The sequence below is a fragment of the Lissotriton vulgaris genome, chromosome 2_1 (assembly GCF_964263255.1).
Source record: "Lissotriton vulgaris chromosome 2_1, aLisVul1.2, whole genome shotgun sequence".
Lineage (NCBI taxonomy): Eukaryota > Metazoa > Chordata > Amphibia > Caudata > Salamandridae > Lissotriton > Lissotriton vulgaris.
In genome coordinates, this window is record NC_141687.1 from 424,289,599 (window position 1) to 424,309,983 (window position 20,385).

Consider the following 20,385-nt stretch of genomic DNA (forward strand, 5'->3'; position numbering starts at 1 on the left):
GTAATGTGTGTATTCGGTGATGGAGGGATTGCGCTTGCGCCACATGTTGTGTAGTAGCATTTGTCCGCAAAAGTCTAATAGGGTTGTGGCAGTACTGTCTAAGGTGGGGTTGAGAAGCAGATTGAGATCACCTCAAGCAGCAGCAGGGTAGTGTCTATCTTGGCAAGCTGGGCCTGTAGGGAATGAAAGAATCCCGGGGAGTCAGTGTTCGGAGCATATACGCATACCAGGGTGACGCTGTGACCCATTAATGAGCCCTTGACAATTGTAAATCTATCCTCATCATCTCCATTGGAGTGAAGACTGAAGGGGCCCCTTTTGTGTATAATAATGGCTGTGCCACGTGAATACTTACTGAAGTTAGAAAAGTAACTATGTGTGCCCCAACTGGAGGCGAATCTTGTGGGGTCGACTTGGACAGGTGCGCTTCCTGCAAAAAAGAGATGTCGGTGTTGTGACGTATCAGATAATAACTGCGTCATCTAATAGCTTTGACATTCAAAACCAAAATAAGCAATTGTAGATAGAAATTAAATAGGACAGGAAGCGTGACAGTAAATAATTTGAGATTCCTGCATAAGAACAGTTGTCCCCCCCCCACCCTCCACCCAACCTCACCATGAATAAAGGGAGGCATAACCCAAATCGTACAACAAAGCATGATATACCAAGAGGCTTGGAGCTGGAATGAAATAACCCTATCTCGGTACATCCATATCCCTAGAAACAAACCAAAGGTGAACACCATGAGGGGTGGCAATGCCACGCCAGTTGGTCAGTCATTAGAAACATTAGGAGGCGCTGAATGCTACTATCCCCATTTTAGCTATGGCATCAGAGCGGCAACGTGTAGGATGGGAAAGTCAACCAGTGCCCGCACTTGAAAACAGTTCCATGCTCACGTTGGAGCCACGGCCCGGAGATGAGGATCGGGACTTGTTCGCAACTGCCTGGTTGTTTTTGTGCTTCTACGTGTGGCACAATTCCTGTGCTTCTGTCGGGGTGTCTAAAAAGCAAGACTGGCCGTTGACATCGACTCGCAGTCTGGCCGGGTAAAGAATGCCATATTTCAGACCTAGTTTTCTGAGGACAGCATTGACCACGTTGTACTTACGGCTGGCCTCTTGCACCATGATAGTAAAGTCTGGATAACGCGATACTTTCGAGCCCTGCACGTGGAGTCCCCTCGTTTCCTAGTGAGGCGCAATGCGGTGTCACAGTCTTGAAAGTTTTTGATGCGGGCAATGACAGGCCTTGGGGGGGGGGGGGGGTGGCCGGGTTTGGGCCGCGGGCCCAGAGTGCGGTGTGCTCACTCCACCACAAATCCAGGGGTGAAGGACTCCCTCCCAAACATGTCCGTACGCAAAGTTTTGACAAATAGAGCTAGGCGGCCAGTCTCAGTGGATTCCGGCACCCCTAAAATGAAGACATTGGCGCGACTACTGTACGCTTCGAGGTCTTTGTTCTTGATCGCCACGTCTTTGAGGATGCACTCCACTCACCCCGAGGAGCGTGCAAGAGAACTGGTGCCAATATAAAGTTCAGTCTCTGATTGTGGCTTATAGGAAAAATGGGGCCGCTACCTTTGTGCGTCGATGTCCTGCAAAAGGCAGAATCTGGGGCGTAGACAATGCAGGCGTGCTTAGGGCCCAAAGGGAGGCCAGTGGCAGCACTGTGGCTGGACGAGTCGAGGTGGCAGCAGTGGAGGGGTCAGTGGTGCAGCCAGCAATGTGCCCAATAGCTTCTGGTTGGATGTGCGCACGATGTCGCAAAGGCGCAGCTGGGCGCCGGACTTGTCCCCTCTCTCCCCAAATCGCACCCTTATAGGCCACGTGGATGTCTCCCCGTTCGAGCCGGGCATAGCCAAACATGGCTGCGACCTGGTAATTATAGAGAGTCTGCAATGTGGGGGGGGAGAGGGCAGGGAACGATTTGCGCCCAGCGCACTCACCACAGCGCACGTCTTCCTCTCCGGTCGAGAGGCAGCCTCCATCCGTGTCCACACTCCAGACGCGTAGCACTGAGACAGAGATCATCGCAGGCCGGGAGTCACTCCACCCCATGCTCCCTGGATCGCCAGGAAACTCACATAGGAGTCCTTCAGCCGCGATCCGGTGAGATCGGAGTGTTCACCACGAAGGCAGCCGGCCGATGGTGTCAAGTTATAAGTAATTTAGATTGTATTTATGGTGGATATCTTTACTGGGCTAAAATGGATGGCGGAAATTCAACGCAGCGCGGCCATGTTGGTCGGCGGCTTGGCCACGCCCACAGAGTGCTGATTTATTAGTCAAAAGGTAACTAGTTTCAACAACAGCGCTGTCTTGATCACACACTGTCTAACCAATCTGAGTACATTACATAGCCACGTGTAGACATGAACAAGAGACTCGAAATGGAGTATAGGAGTCACATACAAGCAGGGGCGCCATCTTTTACCGTCTTTCTATACAAGAAAATCAATGCGTTAAATGGGCTGAAATATCATGGAAAAGACATTGTGAAAACCCCAGACATGAAATTGTTGGTCCATCATTGGGCACTTAAATTGAAACACTTTCATGTCATATACATTGAAGTATTTTCATATGCTGGCAAAGGTAAATATGTACGCGCCCTAATGGCAAAAGCCCAGGGCATTTGCATACACAACAAGACAGTACATGGCACTGCCTTATGCAGGTCAAAAACATTAATTCGCCAAGAAAATTGGAAAAAGGGTGAGAAAGTGCAGCGTAAAAGAAAAACACCACCACCTCGTAATGAAATAAATGGCTGTTGGAAAATGAGATGAGAAAACTTAAAGATAATATCTCTTATCTCCAAGATCTGCATGTCCGAAGTTGGGGAAGAAAAGGGTAGGAAGCCTGTGTAAAAGTGTCCATCTGCTGACGGTGGGCCCCTTCCTTCCCTCCGGTGAAAAAAACATAACTATAGATTAAAATTATGTGGAACAATACAATATAAAAACACAGATAACCATGCTGAAATACAGATATCTACTGGTAGAGGAAAAACAAAAATAATACATTCAATACAGGTCACTCATCGTGCAGGTGTGTACCAGATTACTCATCCGTCATCCAAGTTGTGCCCACCCGGGTACTTGGTCTCTAGTTCAAGTATGCATTTGTACTCCTGTTTGCTGAGCTCAAGTAACCTATTACCCTCCTCGGGACAATATGTTCTTGTTCCAGGGCAAAATAGCTCAAGAGTGAACTGTTGGAAAGAGTATTCTTGGAGATGCCTGGCAATGAGGCAATGTGAGTCCTTGTTGTTGAAGGCATGCATGTGTTCTTAGACCCTCTTCTTAGCCATGAAGGTTGTAGTGCCCACATATCTGAATTTACAGGGCCATTCAAGTGCATAGAGGACGAAAGTGGAGCTGCATGTAAGGAATTGAGTTATTCCAACTAACTATGACGTCCCTGAAACCTGTGGTTTTTTCAGTGAATTTCTATGGTTTTTTAAATTCTAATTGCTAACTATAACGTCCCTGAAACCTATGCTTTTTTCCTGGAATTTTCATGTTTTTTTTAAATGACAATTTCTAACTATAATGTCCCTGAAACTTATGTTTTTTCCGGTGAATTTGTAAGGTTTTTTAAATGTTAATCTCTAACTATGCCTACATAGGTAGGACATGTGCAGACAGAGGGAGAAAGTCACAGAAAAAAGCAAGAGAAGTGCAGAAAGGCAAGAGAAGTGCAGAAAGAGGCAAGACAAGTGCAGAAAGGTACGTGAGGTGCAGAAAGAGTTAAGAGAAGTGCAGAAAGAGGCAAGCGAGGTATAGAAAGAAGCAACAGAGGTAAGGAAGGAGACAATAAAACTGCAGAAAGAATGGCAAGAGAGTTGCAGAAACAGGCAAGAGAGGGGCAGAAAATGGGAACAGAGCTGCAAGGGAAGAAGGGCGCAGAAACAGGCAAGAGGAGTGCAGGAAGGAGCAACAGAAGTACAGAAAGAAGCAAGAGAAGTGCAGAAAGAAGCAACAGAGGTGCAGAAAGAGGCAAGAGAGGTGCAGAAAGAGGTGAGAGAAGTGCAGAAGGAAGCAACAGGGGTGCAGAAAGAGGCAAGAGAAGTGTAGAAAGAGGTACAAGGGGGTACAGAAAGAAGCAAGATAAGTGCATAAAGAGGCAAGAGAAGTGCAGAAAAAACCAACAGAGATGAAGAAAGGAAGAAGTGGGGTGGAGAAAGGCAAGAGGGATACAGAAAGAAGCAAATGTGCAGAAAAGAAGGAACAGAGTTGCGGAAAGAGGCAAGAAGAGTGTGAAAGAAGCAAGAGGTATTGAAAGAAACAAAAGAAGTGCAGAAAGAAGCAACAGAGGTGCTGAAAGAGAGGGGAGCAGAAAGAAGGAAGAGGAATGCAGAAATAGGCACAAGGGCTGCAGAAAGAAGGGGCAGAGGTGCAGAAAGAGGCAAGAGAAGTGCAGAAAGAAACAACAGATGCAAAAAGGGGGAACAAGGGGTGAGAGGGGTGCAGAAAGAAGCCAGAGAGGTGCAGAAAGAAGGTACCGGGGTGTAGAAAGAAGCAAAAGGGGTGCAGAAAGATGCACGAGTGGTGCAGAAAGAAGCACAAGTGGTGCAGAAAGAAGCAAGAGAGTTGCAGAAAGAAGCAATCGCAGTGCAGAAAGATGCAACGGAGGTGCAGAAAGAGGCAAGAGGGGTGCAAAAAGAAGCACGAGTGGTGCAGAATGAAGATCGAGAGGTGCAGAAAGAAACAAGAGAGGTGCAGAAAGAAGGAAGTGAGGTGCAGACAGATGGAAGAGGGGTGGAGAAAGAAGCAAGTGAGGTGCAGAAAGAGGCAACAGGTGCAGAAAGAGGCAACAGAGGTGCAGAAAGAGGCAAAAGAGGTGCAGAAAGTAGAAGAGATGTGCAGAAAGAGGCAAAAGAAAGTACAGAAAAAGAAAGAAAGGTGTAGAAAGAAGCAACAGAAATGCAGAAAGATTCAAATTAGGTGCAGAAAGAAGCAAGAGGGGCTTGCACACCATTATTACCAATTTAACTCCCACATTTAGCAATAAGTAACAGGTGAGCATTCTAGGTTTACAAAGGACCTTCCACCAAGTTGTAACACTTGTCGATGCATTTTTGGTAACGTTTGAGCTAGAAACAAGGTTTGTTTGTTCAAATCTGCAGATTAGGCAGCAGATGATGGATTATGTGGCTAATGCAGAAAATGTATAATTGTGCGAAAGTTGGTGCAGCCAAACAATCTTGTAATGCCAGTGGCCCTGCTCATACCTCTGACTAGGTCCAAAAATGTTCCTCAGTGATTCCTTATTTTTAAAGTCTCATTGAGTTCATAGTTTAGCTTCTATGGAATCTAGGAAGACTAAACCTGAGGTTACCACTCCACAACACAGACTATCCTCTACATAATTCCTATACACTAAATACCACATACTTTCTATCCACATAATTTCACTTCACAACATACCACATAATTCCACTACACACATTGTACATCCACTCCAAAAAACATTAGTAAAAAAGTTTTACATTTACGGACCCATTAGCTCTAACTCCTGCAAATGCGAGACCTATTAAATTACGAATGCTTCTTTAACTGGTAGTCACGTTTGCAGAGTGGTGGAGAAAAGGGGCTGGGCTTCCAACCAGCGCTCCGGAATTCCGCTGTGTAGGACTTACAGGGGTACCCGGGGAGATGGTGGTCCCTACGGCAGTTTGGGGGGGCTGGAAGTAGCACCAGTTAGGTGTCGGTCCCTGGGCTGCGGGGGGGCCTTGTGGCCCCTGCTTTTAAATCGTGTATCTCTGGGGAAGTGGTGGTCCCTGGGGTTTGGGGGAGCCCGTGACTACCCCCGCTCTGGATGCGTATATATATAGAAAACTGCTTGTAGTTCCTATTGTCACTGTGGGTGACGGAAAGCAGGCAAGGACCACGTTTCAATGCTTTAGATGATTTTATTTTTAATTTTCTCAATTGGCCATATGTAGATATATATCAGGGCAAAATCGAGCAATAAGGTACACCGTAAGGCAAGTGAAGTTTTGACCACCATTTGCACCCCTCGAGATTTATCAATCGAAGAAGAAGAGAACCACGAAAAACAAACTCACCATACTATAACCTTACCAATCACATGCATGCGTGATGGACAAATGAGGGACAGGCTGAAGAACTGTCTGATCTATTGAGCGCACAGCAGTACATGGTCGTACCAAGTTGAAGCTCCAGAAATCTGAATAAGCAAAACGGATTGCTAAGTAAAAGGCCCCTGCATTGCCATTTTAAGCAAGTGATCTTGAGGTAAACATTACCATGAGTGAGAGCGACTCTTAGCACTGTTCTCATTTGAAAGCATAGATCAATTAAGATCAGGTCAGTTAAAGGCAGTGCTGTGCTATGCACATTTTAGGTCTTCTGGGAGAGGCTTCTCTGCTAATGCAAGTTTGTAGTCCTATAACCATGTATTTCTGTGCAGGTTTTCTTTGCTAATTACATTCTTATCATAAATCTTGCTCGAAGCTTATCACCTCTTTTTTCGTTATCTTGTAGGAAATATTCATGGAATCCCATTTTGGCGGTTTGTACACATCTTGCAATCCTGTAAGGACCTTCAGTATCAAAATGTTGATCTGTTTTATGCAGTAGGAGACTATGTAGCTGGAACTATGTGCATGTGGCAGATTAAACAGGTGAGATCTGAATTCCCAGGACTCATACACCCTGCTAGTAATGGATGAGGTAGATGTTTCACACATAGGGCATGGTGTCTGTTTCTTTGAGGGTATGTAGCTAGGACTATGTCCTACACTGGCTTCATCTAATCATAAGTTGTTAAAATGGTGCTCCACTTTCAGGGCTTTAAATAAGAGGTTGAAATTGTATTTGCTAAATTAAACAAATTGTCACCTTTAGGTAAAAAATATTGAATCCATGTAACAAATAGGTGATTGAGTTTCCAAGCAGTTGCTCCTGCAGGAAGATTTGTTTGGTCAACAATGTTGCAGTGATTCTGCACAAATACAGAACGATGCGCAGGATTATTTGACCTTGGTGTGTAGGGGCTGAGTCTTCCTACCACCTTAGTGCCCACGAGCCTAGTACCGACTAGCTATAGTGCCTCACTTACTCCCTCACAGAGAAACAAATGATTAGACTCCCCAAAACACAACCCTCCCAGATCTCTCAGGAATCACGGCAACAAGACACACCCTTTTGCTCGCACTTTTGTATTTGTCCACAATAAGATCTGATAGAGACACAAAACAGTTTAAAATATTTATTTTAACTAACCTGCCCTAACATGCAGTATTCGTGCCACGACAAGAAGAACAAGCATTTACAATGCAATGGTTTTGCCTTTGTTAAAGTTAGAGCTATTGGCATTGCTTTTGACACTCTGCACTCTGAAGCTCCACTCTGAAGCTCCACTCTGAAGCTCCACTCTGAAGCTCCACTCTGATGCTCCACTCTGAAGCTCCACTCTGAAGCTGCACTCTGCATCTGCACTCTGCATCTGCACTCTGCATCTGCACTCTGCATCTGCACTCTGCATCTGCACTCTGCATCTGCACTCTGCATCTGCACTCTGCATCTGCACTCTGCATCTGCACTCTGCATCTGCACTCTGTATCTGCACTCTGTATCTGCACTCTGTATCTGCACTCTGTATCCCCACTTATTTTTTTAGGATTTGTTCCCTGACTATAACCCACCACCAAGCAATGCACATACCAGTCTGCTCCCAGCCTGCCCGCCTCTCTGAGGGACACATTTCTACACACAACCGCATTCACGCCAGTGAATGGGCGAGCCGGACAGGGCACGCGGATCCTGAAAGGTTGGGATTGTGCGATTCAAGTGCATTTAACGTAACATCATATTCGCATGCAGGGTTTCCGGATTTTTAGAGGTACAAGCTGTCTTCATGACTAATGAATGTTATGCCCTGTACGTTTCCTGTTAACCGGTATCTTGGTCCCGTTTGTTTAATTGAAACTGGCCAAGACTACATCTCCCACAATATAACAGGTTGATACATGAAAGCTCAACACTGAGGCCGTCTTGAAGCCCTATATTTTAACAAGCCATAACGGTAATGTTTCATTTACTATAGAACTCGAGATGCCTCATCGCACCCCCGGGCAGAGCTGTGGGTGGGACCTGCGATCACAGGCTCGAGTCCCGGTTCTTGCTTCGGTCCTCCCAACCCCAAGGCTGGTGACATTTGCAGCGCTTTGAAACTGCCCTTGCGTTGAACAGGCACTTTACAAGTAGCTAAGATATTTGCAAACTTTCCAAATTCATACATTTCTATGTCAAACATTAAGTAGTCCGTCTCTTCGCTAGTTTGCTCGTCAGGACTTTGCCAATGCTGTGCACTTGAAGGTGGCGCGAGTACTTGTACATTCGGTAACTTGCAATGCGCAGTTTGTCGTAGTGAGAACGAGCGAGAGCGAAGATATTGGCTGCCGGCACAATCATTTAATCTGTAACAAGTGGATAAATACATTTTGTGTGTACTACCTAAAAAGGGTAACAAACGAGAAGGGTTACACAAAAGAAAGGATAATGAAGAGGGGATGAACAGTGAAGAATAAGAGCGAGAAAGTAAACATCGAGCGAGATAAGGACGAAGAGCAACAAGGTCAGGAACCACGGGTGCGGAGAGAAAAATAAGAAATCGAGAAAAAAGTGATAAAGAAAAAAACTCCCGAAAGATAGATTGAAAAGGGGTGTGTCGTGTTTTTTGTAGTTTTTAAGTCGTGATCAAGGAGATGGAGGGGCTGAGAGGCAGAAAAGGGGATTAAGGAAAGGAGATGGGCCAGCTGGAGAGTAAACCAGGCAGGAGCAAGTATGTCAGAGACTAAAATATACCAGTGGAGGGACGAGAAAGGATCAGAAAAGGGGCAGATAAAGGAAGTATTCGGGAGTCAGAGGGCAGCAGGACAGGGGCGTATATACCTCAGATTGATGGTGCGTGTAAGGGCAGATGGAGAGGCAAGAGAAGGGCGGTTGGAGGAACAGATATGGGGCAGGAGGGACAGAGAATGTAAAGAAATGACGCTTCATGGAGTGGATGAGGGTTGGCCTCGGCAGGGTCAATGGAGGGCTGGGGCAGGTACAGATGCAAGAGAAGGCGCAGCTAGAGGAACAAATGGGACAGAGAGTGGAGAGACCGAGGTTGGGGTTGATGAGGGCAGGCACTGGAGGGGTCAAGGCCAGAGCGGGGGCTGGGGCAGGTACGGATGCAAGAGAAGGCGCAGTTAGAGGGAACAGATGGGGCAGAAAGTGATGGAGCAGAGATAACTGACACGTATATGGGTAGAAACGGGCAGGCACTGGAGGGGTCCAGGGCAGAGCGGTGTTTGGGGCAGGTACTGATGCATGAGAAGGGGCAGTTAGAAGAAACTTAAGGAAGAGATGGGGCAGAAAGTGGTGGGACAGAATAGAAAGAACTGACACTCACTGGGGTAGATGCGGGCAGGCTCTGGCGGGGTCAAGGGCAGAGCGTGGGCTGGGGCAGGTACGGATGCAAGAGAAGGGGCAGTTAGAGGGAACTTTGGGTAGCAGATGGAAGAGACTGGAGGGAGCCGATACTGGGGTAGATGCGGGCAGACACTGGCGGGATCCAGGGGGGGGGGGGTGTTGGGGACACGGAGGGGCAGTTAAAGGGACGCTGGAGTGCAGGGGCGGGCCCAGGGATGCGCTGGCCTCCTCCCCCCTCCCTGCTCACCTCGGGGGGGCCGGAGGCTGGGGCGCCCCCAGGGGGATGGCAGGACCGCCTCAGCCCCGCCGGGGGGCGTCTAGAGGGGGCTCCGGGCCTCGGCCATGGCGTGGATCCTGCAGCACAGGCTCTTCCATAGGGCTCCACGGGGGGGAGGGGAGCGGGGGAGGGAGGGAGCCTGGCCTTGTACGGTGGCCCCGCTGGCCCAAGCCGAGGCAGCATGGCCGCCGGAGAGGGAGGGAAGGGTGGGGGCCCGGGGAGCAGCGCCTGCCATGCAGCAGAGCACAGGGCGCGACAGGGGCCGAGCCGAGGCGCCGCAGGGACGATGAGAGGGAGCCCGGACCCGAGAACAAAGGAACAGACAGAGCGATGGAACAGAAATGTAACCTTCAAAGCACCCCCCAGACACCCCATCAGAGCCCTGCGACCACCCAGAGCATACCCCAACAACCCATCAGAGCACCGCCACCCCCCCCCCACACACCCCATCAGAGCCCTGCGACCCCCCAGACACCCCATCAGAGACCTGTGACCCCCACATCATACCCCAACACCCCATCATAGCCCTGCCACCCCATCAGAGCCCTGTGACCCCCACAGAACACCCCCCAGAGCACACCCATCAGAGCCCTGCCACCCCCCAAAGCATACCCCATCAGAGCCCATCGACACCCGCAGCACACCTCATCAGAGCCCTGCGACCCCCCGCAGCACACCTCATCAGAGCCCTGCCACCCCCCCACACCCCATCAGAGCCCTGCCACCCCCACAGCACACCCCATCAGAGCCCTGCGACCCCCCCCCGCAGCACACCCCATCAGAGCCCCGCGACCCCCCCCCCCGCAGCACACCCCATCAGAGCCCTGCGACTCCCTGCAGCACACCCCATCAGAGCCCATCGATCCCCAGACACCCCATCAGAGCTCTGCGACCCCCCAGACACACCATCAGAGCCCTGTGACCCCCACAGCACACCCATGAGAGCCCTGCCACCCCCACAGCACACCCCATCAGAGCCCTGCCACCCCCAGACACCCCATCAGAGCCCTGCCACCCCCAGACACCCCATCAGAGCCCTGCCACCCCCAGACACCCCATCAGAGCTGGAACCGTTTCGGTAGGGTGAGGGGGCCAGGAGCCGGGTCCGTGTGGAGTGCAGCCGCCGCGCTGAGTCTGTGTCCGGGCTCCGGGGGCGGGGAAGGAGGAAGGCGGCCATGAGGAAACAAGCGGGAGGGGGCGGGAAAGGGGGAGGAGAGACGCTGACGACGGCCGACGACGGCCTTGGAGCAGGAAGGGGGAGGAGAGACGCTGACGACGGAAGGCGGGTGCCGGCAATGCCGGACCAGAATCGGGTCTGGTCCGGCATTGACGGACAGGCCCCTCATCCAATGGCTAGGCTCCATTTACGGAGCCAGCCAATGAATGACGAGGGCCGACCCAAAGCACACTACAGTTCTCATCAGGTTTTCGCCTGCGCGAAAAAGATGCGCAGAGCGCATCTTTTTGGCGAGGCAAAACCTAAAAATGCATAGTACAAATATAGTCAGCATAGCAGCTAGTCCATATATCATGAAGGGAGATGTCATCACGGAAAGACAATGGAGAAAAGACTATAGCACCTAACCTCCCTCCCTCCCCTTGCTTAGAAGAAGTATTATTATATAATAGAAGATCTCTGGGCATTGTCAGCAGACCCCAAACCTTAGTCTATAGATGGTAGATCTACATCGTAGACCCCAAACATTAGCCACTAGATGGTAGATCTACATCATAGGTGCTGTCTCGCTCTTTTCCCTGGAAAGGTCCCTCTCCAAGTGTTTGTGTACCCACTAAAAACCAAATTATGTTGTCCAAACAACTGCTGCATCAGTATGTTTTGTCTAAGACCTGGGTAGAACAAAATAACAAGGGGCTGTAGTGTAGTTCCTATATTCCTTATAGGCTCTGCGCATTCAAATAATATACACTATAGATTGACTGAGGTCAGTATGCCTCTATCGAGTACATTAAACGTAATTACTTATGTGTGCCAGCTAGCTCAGAGGTCACTAGAAACTTCTTGAATGAACAAGAAGGATTAGTCTCTGACAACCCAATAAATATGACAACTTTGTTTCCCTTAGAATCGGAACAGTTCTTCTCAGAATCGTGGAAACAATAGATAACAGTTTCGCTCAGTCAATCGTGCATGCTTCGTTTTTACAGAGTTGCACAGAAATAGGTAGACGGGCGTTTCAATAAAAAGGGTTTATTGAACACTCTTATTTCTCGTGCAAGAGACATGAGCTGCTACAATCGTAAGTCAGAATGCGAAATATAATACGTACAGCGTCAGTAGTAAGATAAAATAATACTGCAATAGCATGGTTTGTAGCTATGACGTATATTCATAAAAATACATACATAAATAACACAGGCTAAAATGTGAATACTCATCTAGTGCTTCTAAATAGTTCTACCCGAGTGTACCTAGCCGAAGTGTAGTACGAGGTAAGAAGTAGGTGCTGTTTGCTAAAGTATAGCTACCTATAGTTTAGTTTTGCCAAAAATTTACAAGAGTGCCTCTAGGTTCTAGTCTGCTCCATACCTTAGAATGAGAGAGATTGGAATCTCTTTCGGAGTCTCAATCTCTAACACCCCACAAGGGGAGTCAGAAACACTGGAGCTGGATTCTCTGCAAGGAGGATGACAGTGTCAGGTCAGTGCGTCAGGCGGGGACTCAGATTCCTTCCAAACTTGATGTGGCAAGCCGCATAGCTGTGGTGTGCAAGTAGGCAGCGGAACCGTGATTTGCCATGGCAAGTGAAGGTATATTTATACCTTGAAGGTGTTTAGGAATGCCAGTATTGACGTAAAAGTCGGGCAGAGGAACGTCCTGAATGAACCCCTAAGGAATAGATTTTCAAGCATAATAAATGAGTTCTTGGAGAAATCAATAACCCAAGCAAGGGGAAGTCCTAAAGGCTTAAGAGTCTGGTTTTCCAAGAACTCGTTGTGACGTGGATGGATGGATGTAGTTGACCATGCCTGTATTTGGCTAGCATGGATAATCCCCAAATAAGGGTTGGATTTCTATGCCTAAATAAGGGAAATGTGAATTGTGCCTATATAAGGGCATAAATCGTGAAACCTATATACGTTCTCTAAATCGACACACAACAGGGCATTGTTGTTTGACCTTGCACATAATGTTCAGTCAAAATCCTAGGAACATGGAGAGAGTGAACACAGCGATGAGTTCTCATGTGAAAGCAGTCTTAGAAACTATTGCAAAAAATAAAGACGTGTAGTAACAAGCGCAAAGCAGCAGGCAAGCTGCAATGTGCTCATGCTAAGTTAGTGATAAACGACAATGTCCCTATGGGCCACTTGACAACAACTGTCATGGAATGTTTGAATATCGGGAGTCCATTTTCAGCTTGGAAGTTACAGAGACATGCATATTTTTTTTAACCCTTGGCCAGGTTAAGTCTCCAACTTTCTCTGCTGACCCCATATCATAAGATTTTTGGTTGGTGCAATGTATAGTATCTACAGTTTTTAAGAGAGCAGTTTGTTTGTCACCTTGTCTTTGTGCTCACTTGTTCCTGTTTGTGTGTCCCCAAATCACCATCCTGTCTCTGTCTTTAGACTATGTAAAGGTGAAGAACGCATACGGGTTGCCGTTGGGAAAAATAATTGAGCCTGCCTCTTCTGTTATTGCAATTCTATAATTTTGTATATCTTTTAAGATGTGCGACTATGGTTTTAGTCAAACGTCTTTACCAGTACCAAAATGAGGGTGTTATGCTTCCTCCCAGTAGTTTTTTATATTAACTGTACGCATTGAAACAATTTGTATAAAAACCGAAACAAATTTACTAATCTTCAAAGTATTACATATAAAGAACTAAAAGACATTTTTGTTAGTACCACTCTGTAAAGTATATTTAACTTTAAAGTTGTAAACTTTTACACATCATTTAAGCGTTGTACAGAATCGAAGCATAAAGTATGGTAATTGACATTTTCAAACTTCCTCTTCTGTCTGAGACATTGAACACTTTAAGCCTAGACTCTTTGGCCTCCACTAGTTCGATCTTAAGTAATCAGGGTGATCGTGTACCAAGTTGCAGAGTAAAGGATTCATGAACTGCCAGTGAAAGATTAAGAACTTTTAAGCCTGCCAAATAACTACTGCATCTTTAGCTTGTTACCCTCATCAATTACTGGGCAAATCACTTGCCTTGTACAGTTATTGTACAGTTATTAATTTGCTAAGCATTTGCAGTGTGCAACATGCAGCTCAAGTATTGCATATTCCAAGTGTTAAGATCTAGCTAGTTACTAGAACAAATGGTGGGTTCAGTTGCAACAGTCTGAGTGAATCCAGATCACAAATGTCAACAATGTTAATAAATATTATTGCTCACCAGAATACGTGATGCGATGTGTTGATCAGCTTTTCTAATCTCTCATTTGTGAATGGATGGCTTCTCGCCAACCAACAGCGTTTTGGTCACATGCCTCTCATTGCAAACATGATGGATGACTGATTAAATATATCTGAAACATGATAGATGGGCCGTGCTTAACATGTTCTGCCAAATCTCCGCTGAAGTTATATTCATAGAATCTCTTAGGATTTTATGTGCCCAAAAGTGTGTATGCTTCACAGACAAAAATTCCCATTTGTTCGTTAAAAACAATTGTATTGGATGTAAAAAGATTTGCATGCTCATTAGTGTGAATACATTTCTGATTTTCTTGTTTTAGATCGTACTATTTCTTTCATTGTTCGAGAACCTTGGCTTTCGACATGAAGGCTTAATGGATGCTTTTGCTGAGAAGGTTATTGCAAGACCAGACTCCCTTATTCTGAAGGACTTGGTGATATCTCTCAGGGTGTATTCAATGCTCAATCACTTCCCAGGAGGCCAGAATCCACAGTAAGTATAATATGTGTTAAACTCTCAATAGCAACCAGCTGGGCAAGTCACACTTTACAGTGTTTCATAACATAAACACTTTCAGCAAAAATAATAATTTATATATTTGACTTTATTTGAGGCTCAGTTTCCTAAGGAATTGAGATTATGTTTTATTTTGGTCTGGGGTTAGCAAGACACTAAAAAGTAGACACCAAATACTATATGTTATAAGAGTTTTTATGTTTTTACTACCCACCACTCAAAAGAGCCACAGATAGTGACATTTAACAATACAGCACTGTCTAAGGCATAGGTCTTCAAACTGTGGGGCGCGGCCCACAGGGGGGGCACGTTCGTCAGCCCACCACCTCACCTTCTATTGTTGCTTCCAGGTGCGATTTGTGTGTCTCAGCCCAGGCTGCTGCAGCTCCAGCTGCGGGGGGCTCGGCCGAGAGTGTCTTGAGTCACAGGTCTTTAAAGGCCAGAGGCACAACAATTTCCAGGGGTGGCGGAAGATATTTTTCCAGCAATAGGAAGAGTGGAAATGCAGGGGCGCTAAGAAGGGGTGACAATACAATAAAGCCTCGTTAACGCGTAAATGGTCTTTTAAAGACCTGTGAAGTACTCATGTGCGGCTGGCAGCTCCAAAACTGTCTGTGTGTGTGTGCCCGGGAAGCGGTCTCAGCCCGGGCTGACACACACAACGAAGCCCCTTGAACTCTATGGGCATTGCGGACCTGATGTGAAGGCATTTGCATCCCCCCAGGTCTTAGTCAGAAGCCCATTTATTGCGGCACCCATATCTGGTCAAAATACACCACTAGGACCAGCAACTGCAACTTGTCAAAAGAGTATGCCTTTGTTCCATATTTTTCTTATCTCTGATCCACACTTTGGGAACTCTCCTGCAACCACAGGGTGTGTCCGAACTGCGACCCTTTGCAAGTCGAAACTGGTCAGACTGGAGGTCCTGTGTGTTTTTTAAGGCCTTTGACATGGCTGCCCCCACTGATTCAGATACTGTCAATTCTCACATGATGATAAAATCTGTGCCCATAACATATCTCACTTTTGTGTCCTGCCTCACGTACACATGCTCTTCAGCCATGTCTGCGTGGAGGTGAGTGACAAAGGGGGACTACGGATTATCAGTGTCCAGCAATACAATCAGACCCACAGCCTTAGCTGCTGTTGAAACTTGCAGGGAGGGCGGAGATTTAAATGTGACAGCTCACAGGGGAGACTGCCCGCTGGAGTTCTCCTCGATCCATGTGACGTATAAAACTGGAAGCATGGCCTTCTGCTGCAACATGTGCTGAGGAAGTGGCACCTGTCGCAGCATCACTGTAGCAAACCACAGTCGCACCCACACTGGCTCCACGTCAAAGCGGGTGTTGCACACTGCCCAGAATGAGATGCCAACAGATTTTATTCCAGAATCAAAAATAAATAATACTACATTTATCACTGAAACCTTAAACTAAGAAAACTAGGAATGGCACTAATGTCGGCTAACACAAGCAGCAAAGAAGAGGACTAGAGAATACGACCATGTCCCCATCTGCTTCTTTATGGATGTTCATTTGTTTACTTTGATCACGTTTGTTGTAACTATCACACTGGAATGCTGGGTATTGGTTTTTTTACTTGCGGCTGTGAATTCCAAGAAAATAAAGTCTAATCTGAGCCAGTGTCAAAGTCATAAAGACTTAAGGAAAGGCTATCTAGTTAAAAAGTTGCAAATTGCAGACAGTGGCGTTCAAAGTTTAAAAAATATTTTTTTAAAGTAAATTGAAAAACTTAAAAACACAAATGATCCACACCAGAGGCGCAACTAGGGCCAAACATTTATTTGGGGTGGCTAATTCAGGGGTGAAAAAACAACAAAGCCTCATTACCAAATAAATGGTCTTTTAAAGACCCAGGTATGCCTGCGGTGAGACAGACGCCAGACCAGCCAGCCCACAGCAGCTCCAAAACTGTGTGTGTGCCCGGGAAGCTGTCTCAAACTGGAGTGACACACACCTGGGGTGGGGGGGTGGCTGAAGCTGAGCCCTATGGGCGTTGTGCGCCTGTTAAAGACCATATACATATTCACATACCTTTGTAAACTGATTACAGAGGCTGTTTGTTTTGTAGTTCAAGTACCCCCTGTGCCCCCACTCTGCCTATTCCTTACATTTTACTACCTTAAAGTGAGAATGCATTTCATGAAAAGGAATTAAAGTAGGGTTACCGAAATAAAAATGTCAGCCATGTGTTCTTTAAGGAGCCTGCAAAGGCCTTGTCTTGACACTAAATAGGGTTATAAATGAAATAGTGTGTATTCATTTGTAATGTGACGTTTCAATCTTTGTTCCCTTTAATTATAAGCCATAGATCCTTCAGGCAGCCTTTAAACACAATTAAAAATGCTTTCTATTTATTTTTGCTGTTCCAAGTATGCACAGATAAGTGCTGAAAATAGGCTTTAGGGGACTGCTTACTTTTGTACCTTCTGGGACATCAATATAATGAACTGGCAACCTTAATCGCAAGACTGGAAGTTTGTTGCAGGATGAGCATTTATTTCCTCCACCCTCGATCCCTGGAACCTGAATAATGCCATAAAAGCAATAGTTTAACTTATATCTGAAACCCTATGCCAAGCCTCAATAACATGCTGAATAACTTCAACTGTGTCTGGGAATGCACCCTGAATTCAGACAACTCACTCCTCATTCTCGCCTTTCAGTTTTAACACTCTCCCTGCACTCACAGGGATCACTGTGTACTCACACTGATCACTATGCACTCAACCCACCCGCTCACCCTGCACTCACAGGGACCACACTGCACTTATACCACTCACCATGAACTGAACTTACACCGTTCTCCCTCCACTTACCCTGCGGTCACATGAGCACACCGCACACTCTGCTCTCACAGTGATCAATCAATCAAAAAATTTGTAGAGCGCGCTACTCTCCCGTTAGGGTCTCAAGGCGCTGGGGGGGGAGGGGAGTCGCTACTGCTCGAAAAGCCACGTCTTGAGTTGTTTCCTGAAGGAGAGATGGTCCTGGGTCAGGCGTAGGTGGGTGAGGAGGGAGTACCATGTCTTGGCCGCCAGGTAGGAGAAGGATCTTCCTCCGGCGGTGGCTTTGCGAATTCGTGGGACGGCGGCGAGAGCGAGGCTCGCGGATCGGAGCTCGCGGTTGGTTGTGCAGAATGTGAGGCGGCTGTTGAGGTATTTGGGGCCCATGTCGTGGAGAGCCTTGTGTGCGTGGGTGAGGAGTCTGAACGAGATCCTCTTGCTGACGGGGAGCCAGTGCAGGTCTTTCAGATGGGCAGAGATGTGGCTGTGACAGGGGATGTCCAGGATGAGGGGTGCAGAGGAGTTCTGTATGCGCTGGAGCCTTTTCTGGAGTTTGGCTGTGGTTCCAGCGTAGAGGGTGTTCCCGTAGTCCAGTCGGCTGGTGACGAGGGCCTGGGTGACCGTCTTCCTGGTATCGGTGGGCATCCACCGGAAGATCCTTCGGAGCATGCGCATGGTTTCGAAGCAGGATGACGAGACGGCGTTGACTTGCTTGGTCATAGTGAGGGATGAGTCCAGGATGAAGCCCAAATTGCGTGCATGGCCCCTAGGCTTGGGAGCGGTGCCCAGTGCAGAGGGCCACCAGAATTTGTCCGAGGCTGAGGGGGATGGTCCCAGGAGGAGGACTTCTGTTTTGTCTGAGTTCAGTTTCAGACGGCTGAGCTTCATCCATTCCGCGACGTCTTTCATTCCTTCCTGGAGGCGGGCTCTGGCGGTGGAGGGGTCGTTGGTGAGGTAGAGGATCAGCTGGGTGTTGTCAGCGTAGGAGATGATGTTGAGGTTGTGTCGGCGTGCGATGGCTGCGAGGGGGATCATGTAGACGTTGAAGCGGGTGGGGCTGAGCGAGGATCCTTGAGGAACGCTGCAGATGACTCAGGTGGCCGCGGATTGGAAAGGGGGAGGCGGACTCTCTGGGTTCTTCCGGCGAGGAACGAGACGATCCATTCCAAGGCCGTTCCTTAGATTCCGGTGTTGCTGAGGCGCCGTATAAGGGTGCAGTGGCAAACGGTGTCGAAGGCTGCTGGGAGGTCAGGAGGATGAGGGCTGCTGTCTCCCAGTTGTCGAGCAGGGTCAAGATGTTGTCGGTAGCTGCGATGAGGGCGGTTTCGGTGCTGTGGTTTGCTCGTAAGCCGGACTGCGAGGGGTCGAGGGATCCGTTAGTCTCGAGGAAGGCGAAGAGTTGTTTGTTGACGGCCTTCTTGATGACTTTGGCAGGAAAAGGAAGGAGCGAGATGGGGCAGAAGTTCTTGAGGTCCGTTGGGTCCGCGGTGGGTTTCTTCAGGAGGGCGCTGAGCTCGGCATGTTTCCAGCTCTCCAGGAAGGTGGCGGATGCGAAGGAGCTGTTAATTATGTACCGGAGTTGAGGTGCGATGATGGAGTCGGCTTTGTTGAAGATGTGGTGTGGACAGGTGTCGGGTGGAGAGCCAGAGTGGATGGTGTTCATCATGCGGGTGGTGTCTTCGGTGCTCACCGGGGTCCAGGTGCGGAGGGTGGTGGTGGGGGGCGCTGGTTCGGTGGTAGGGTGCGTGGTCTGTTCGCCGAAGCTGTTGTGTATGTCGGTGATCTTGCGGTGAAAGAATGAGGCGAGTGAGTCGCAGAGGTCTTGCGAGGGTGTGATGTCGTTGTTGCAGGCGCTGGGGTTGGCGAGCTTTTTAACGATGCTGAAGAGTTCCTTGCTGTTGTGGGTGTTGTTGTCCAGTTCTATGAATGATGTCCTTTTGGTAGTGCGGATCAGCTGGTGGTGTTTGCGGGTGGCGTTCTGAGGGCTGTCATGTTTTCTGCTGTCTGGTCGCGGCGCCAGGCTTTCTCGAGGGTGCGGCCGGTTTTCTTGGAGTTTTTGAGGTCGTTGGTGAACCATGAGGTTTTCTTGCTGCCGGGTCTGCTGGGAGGGTTCTTCAGTGGTGCAAGGTCATTGGCGCAGTTGGTGAGTCACTGTGAGAGGTTGCAGGCTGCAATCTCTTGCGCTGTTTACCCTGTACCTCACCCTGCAGACACACAAGTTCACCCTGTACCTCACTCTGCAGTCACACAAGCACACTACTCACCCTACTCATGCAACACTTCACTCACCTGTCGCTCTCACGTGTGCGATCAGTGTAGGGCCGGCCCTGGCTGGGAGTCTTAGTCCTAACCCCCGAAGTTCCGGTCTAGTTGCTCCCGACGTTGCTTCTCACGTCGGAAGTACGTTTTACAACGGTTGTATCCTTCCTGAAGATTCCATTCTCTGGCAGGTAAGAGTGAAGAGCTTTTTGTATTCGTTTTTTAAAGCCTCGCACCTTTCCCCTTCGTCCCTCTACTAGTGGGAACATTGGATGTTTCAAGGAGGAGTGGATTTGGCATTAATGCCATAGGTGCTGACTTTGGTTCTGGGGACCCAGATTCGAGTCTTGGTATCGGCTCAACATCTTGTGATTCAGAGCAAAATCACTTAATTTACCAGTGACTTACGAAAAATGAATTTGACCTTGATTAAAGTCGCTGGTGCTTGTTTAATATGTTACAATCCCTAGAGCTGAGTCCACAAGCCTAATATAACAAGTATTATGGAGAAAAACATGCACTCCCACTCCTGTGTCTTGGGAGTTTTTATCCTAATCTATCCTAAATTTTGTGTTTTATGTGAAAAATAAAGTAGCAATGTAATTTTTTGTGCTAATCTTTTTCTTGGAGACTTTTCATTGCAACTTTAGTATAAGCGCATGCACTACAG

The 20,385-nt window shown here is 47.8% G+C and overlaps 1 protein-coding gene across 2 annotated transcripts in view; it reads left to right on the top strand.

Moving 5' to 3' along the window:
• FASTKD2 (FAST kinase domains 2) overlaps positions 1–20,385 on the top strand; it is a 262,282-nt gene that overhangs the window by 113,306 nt on the left and 128,591 nt on the right. For both annotated transcript variants that reach the window (XM_086955324.1, XM_086955323.1), the window contains exons 6-7: positions 6,518–6,657; positions 14,448–14,620. In XM_086955324.1, the coding sequence (XP_086811450.1) occupies positions 6,518–6,657; positions 14,448–14,620 (313 nt within the window). The remainder of the gene's footprint in view (positions 1–6,517; positions 6,658–14,447; positions 14,621–20,385) is intronic.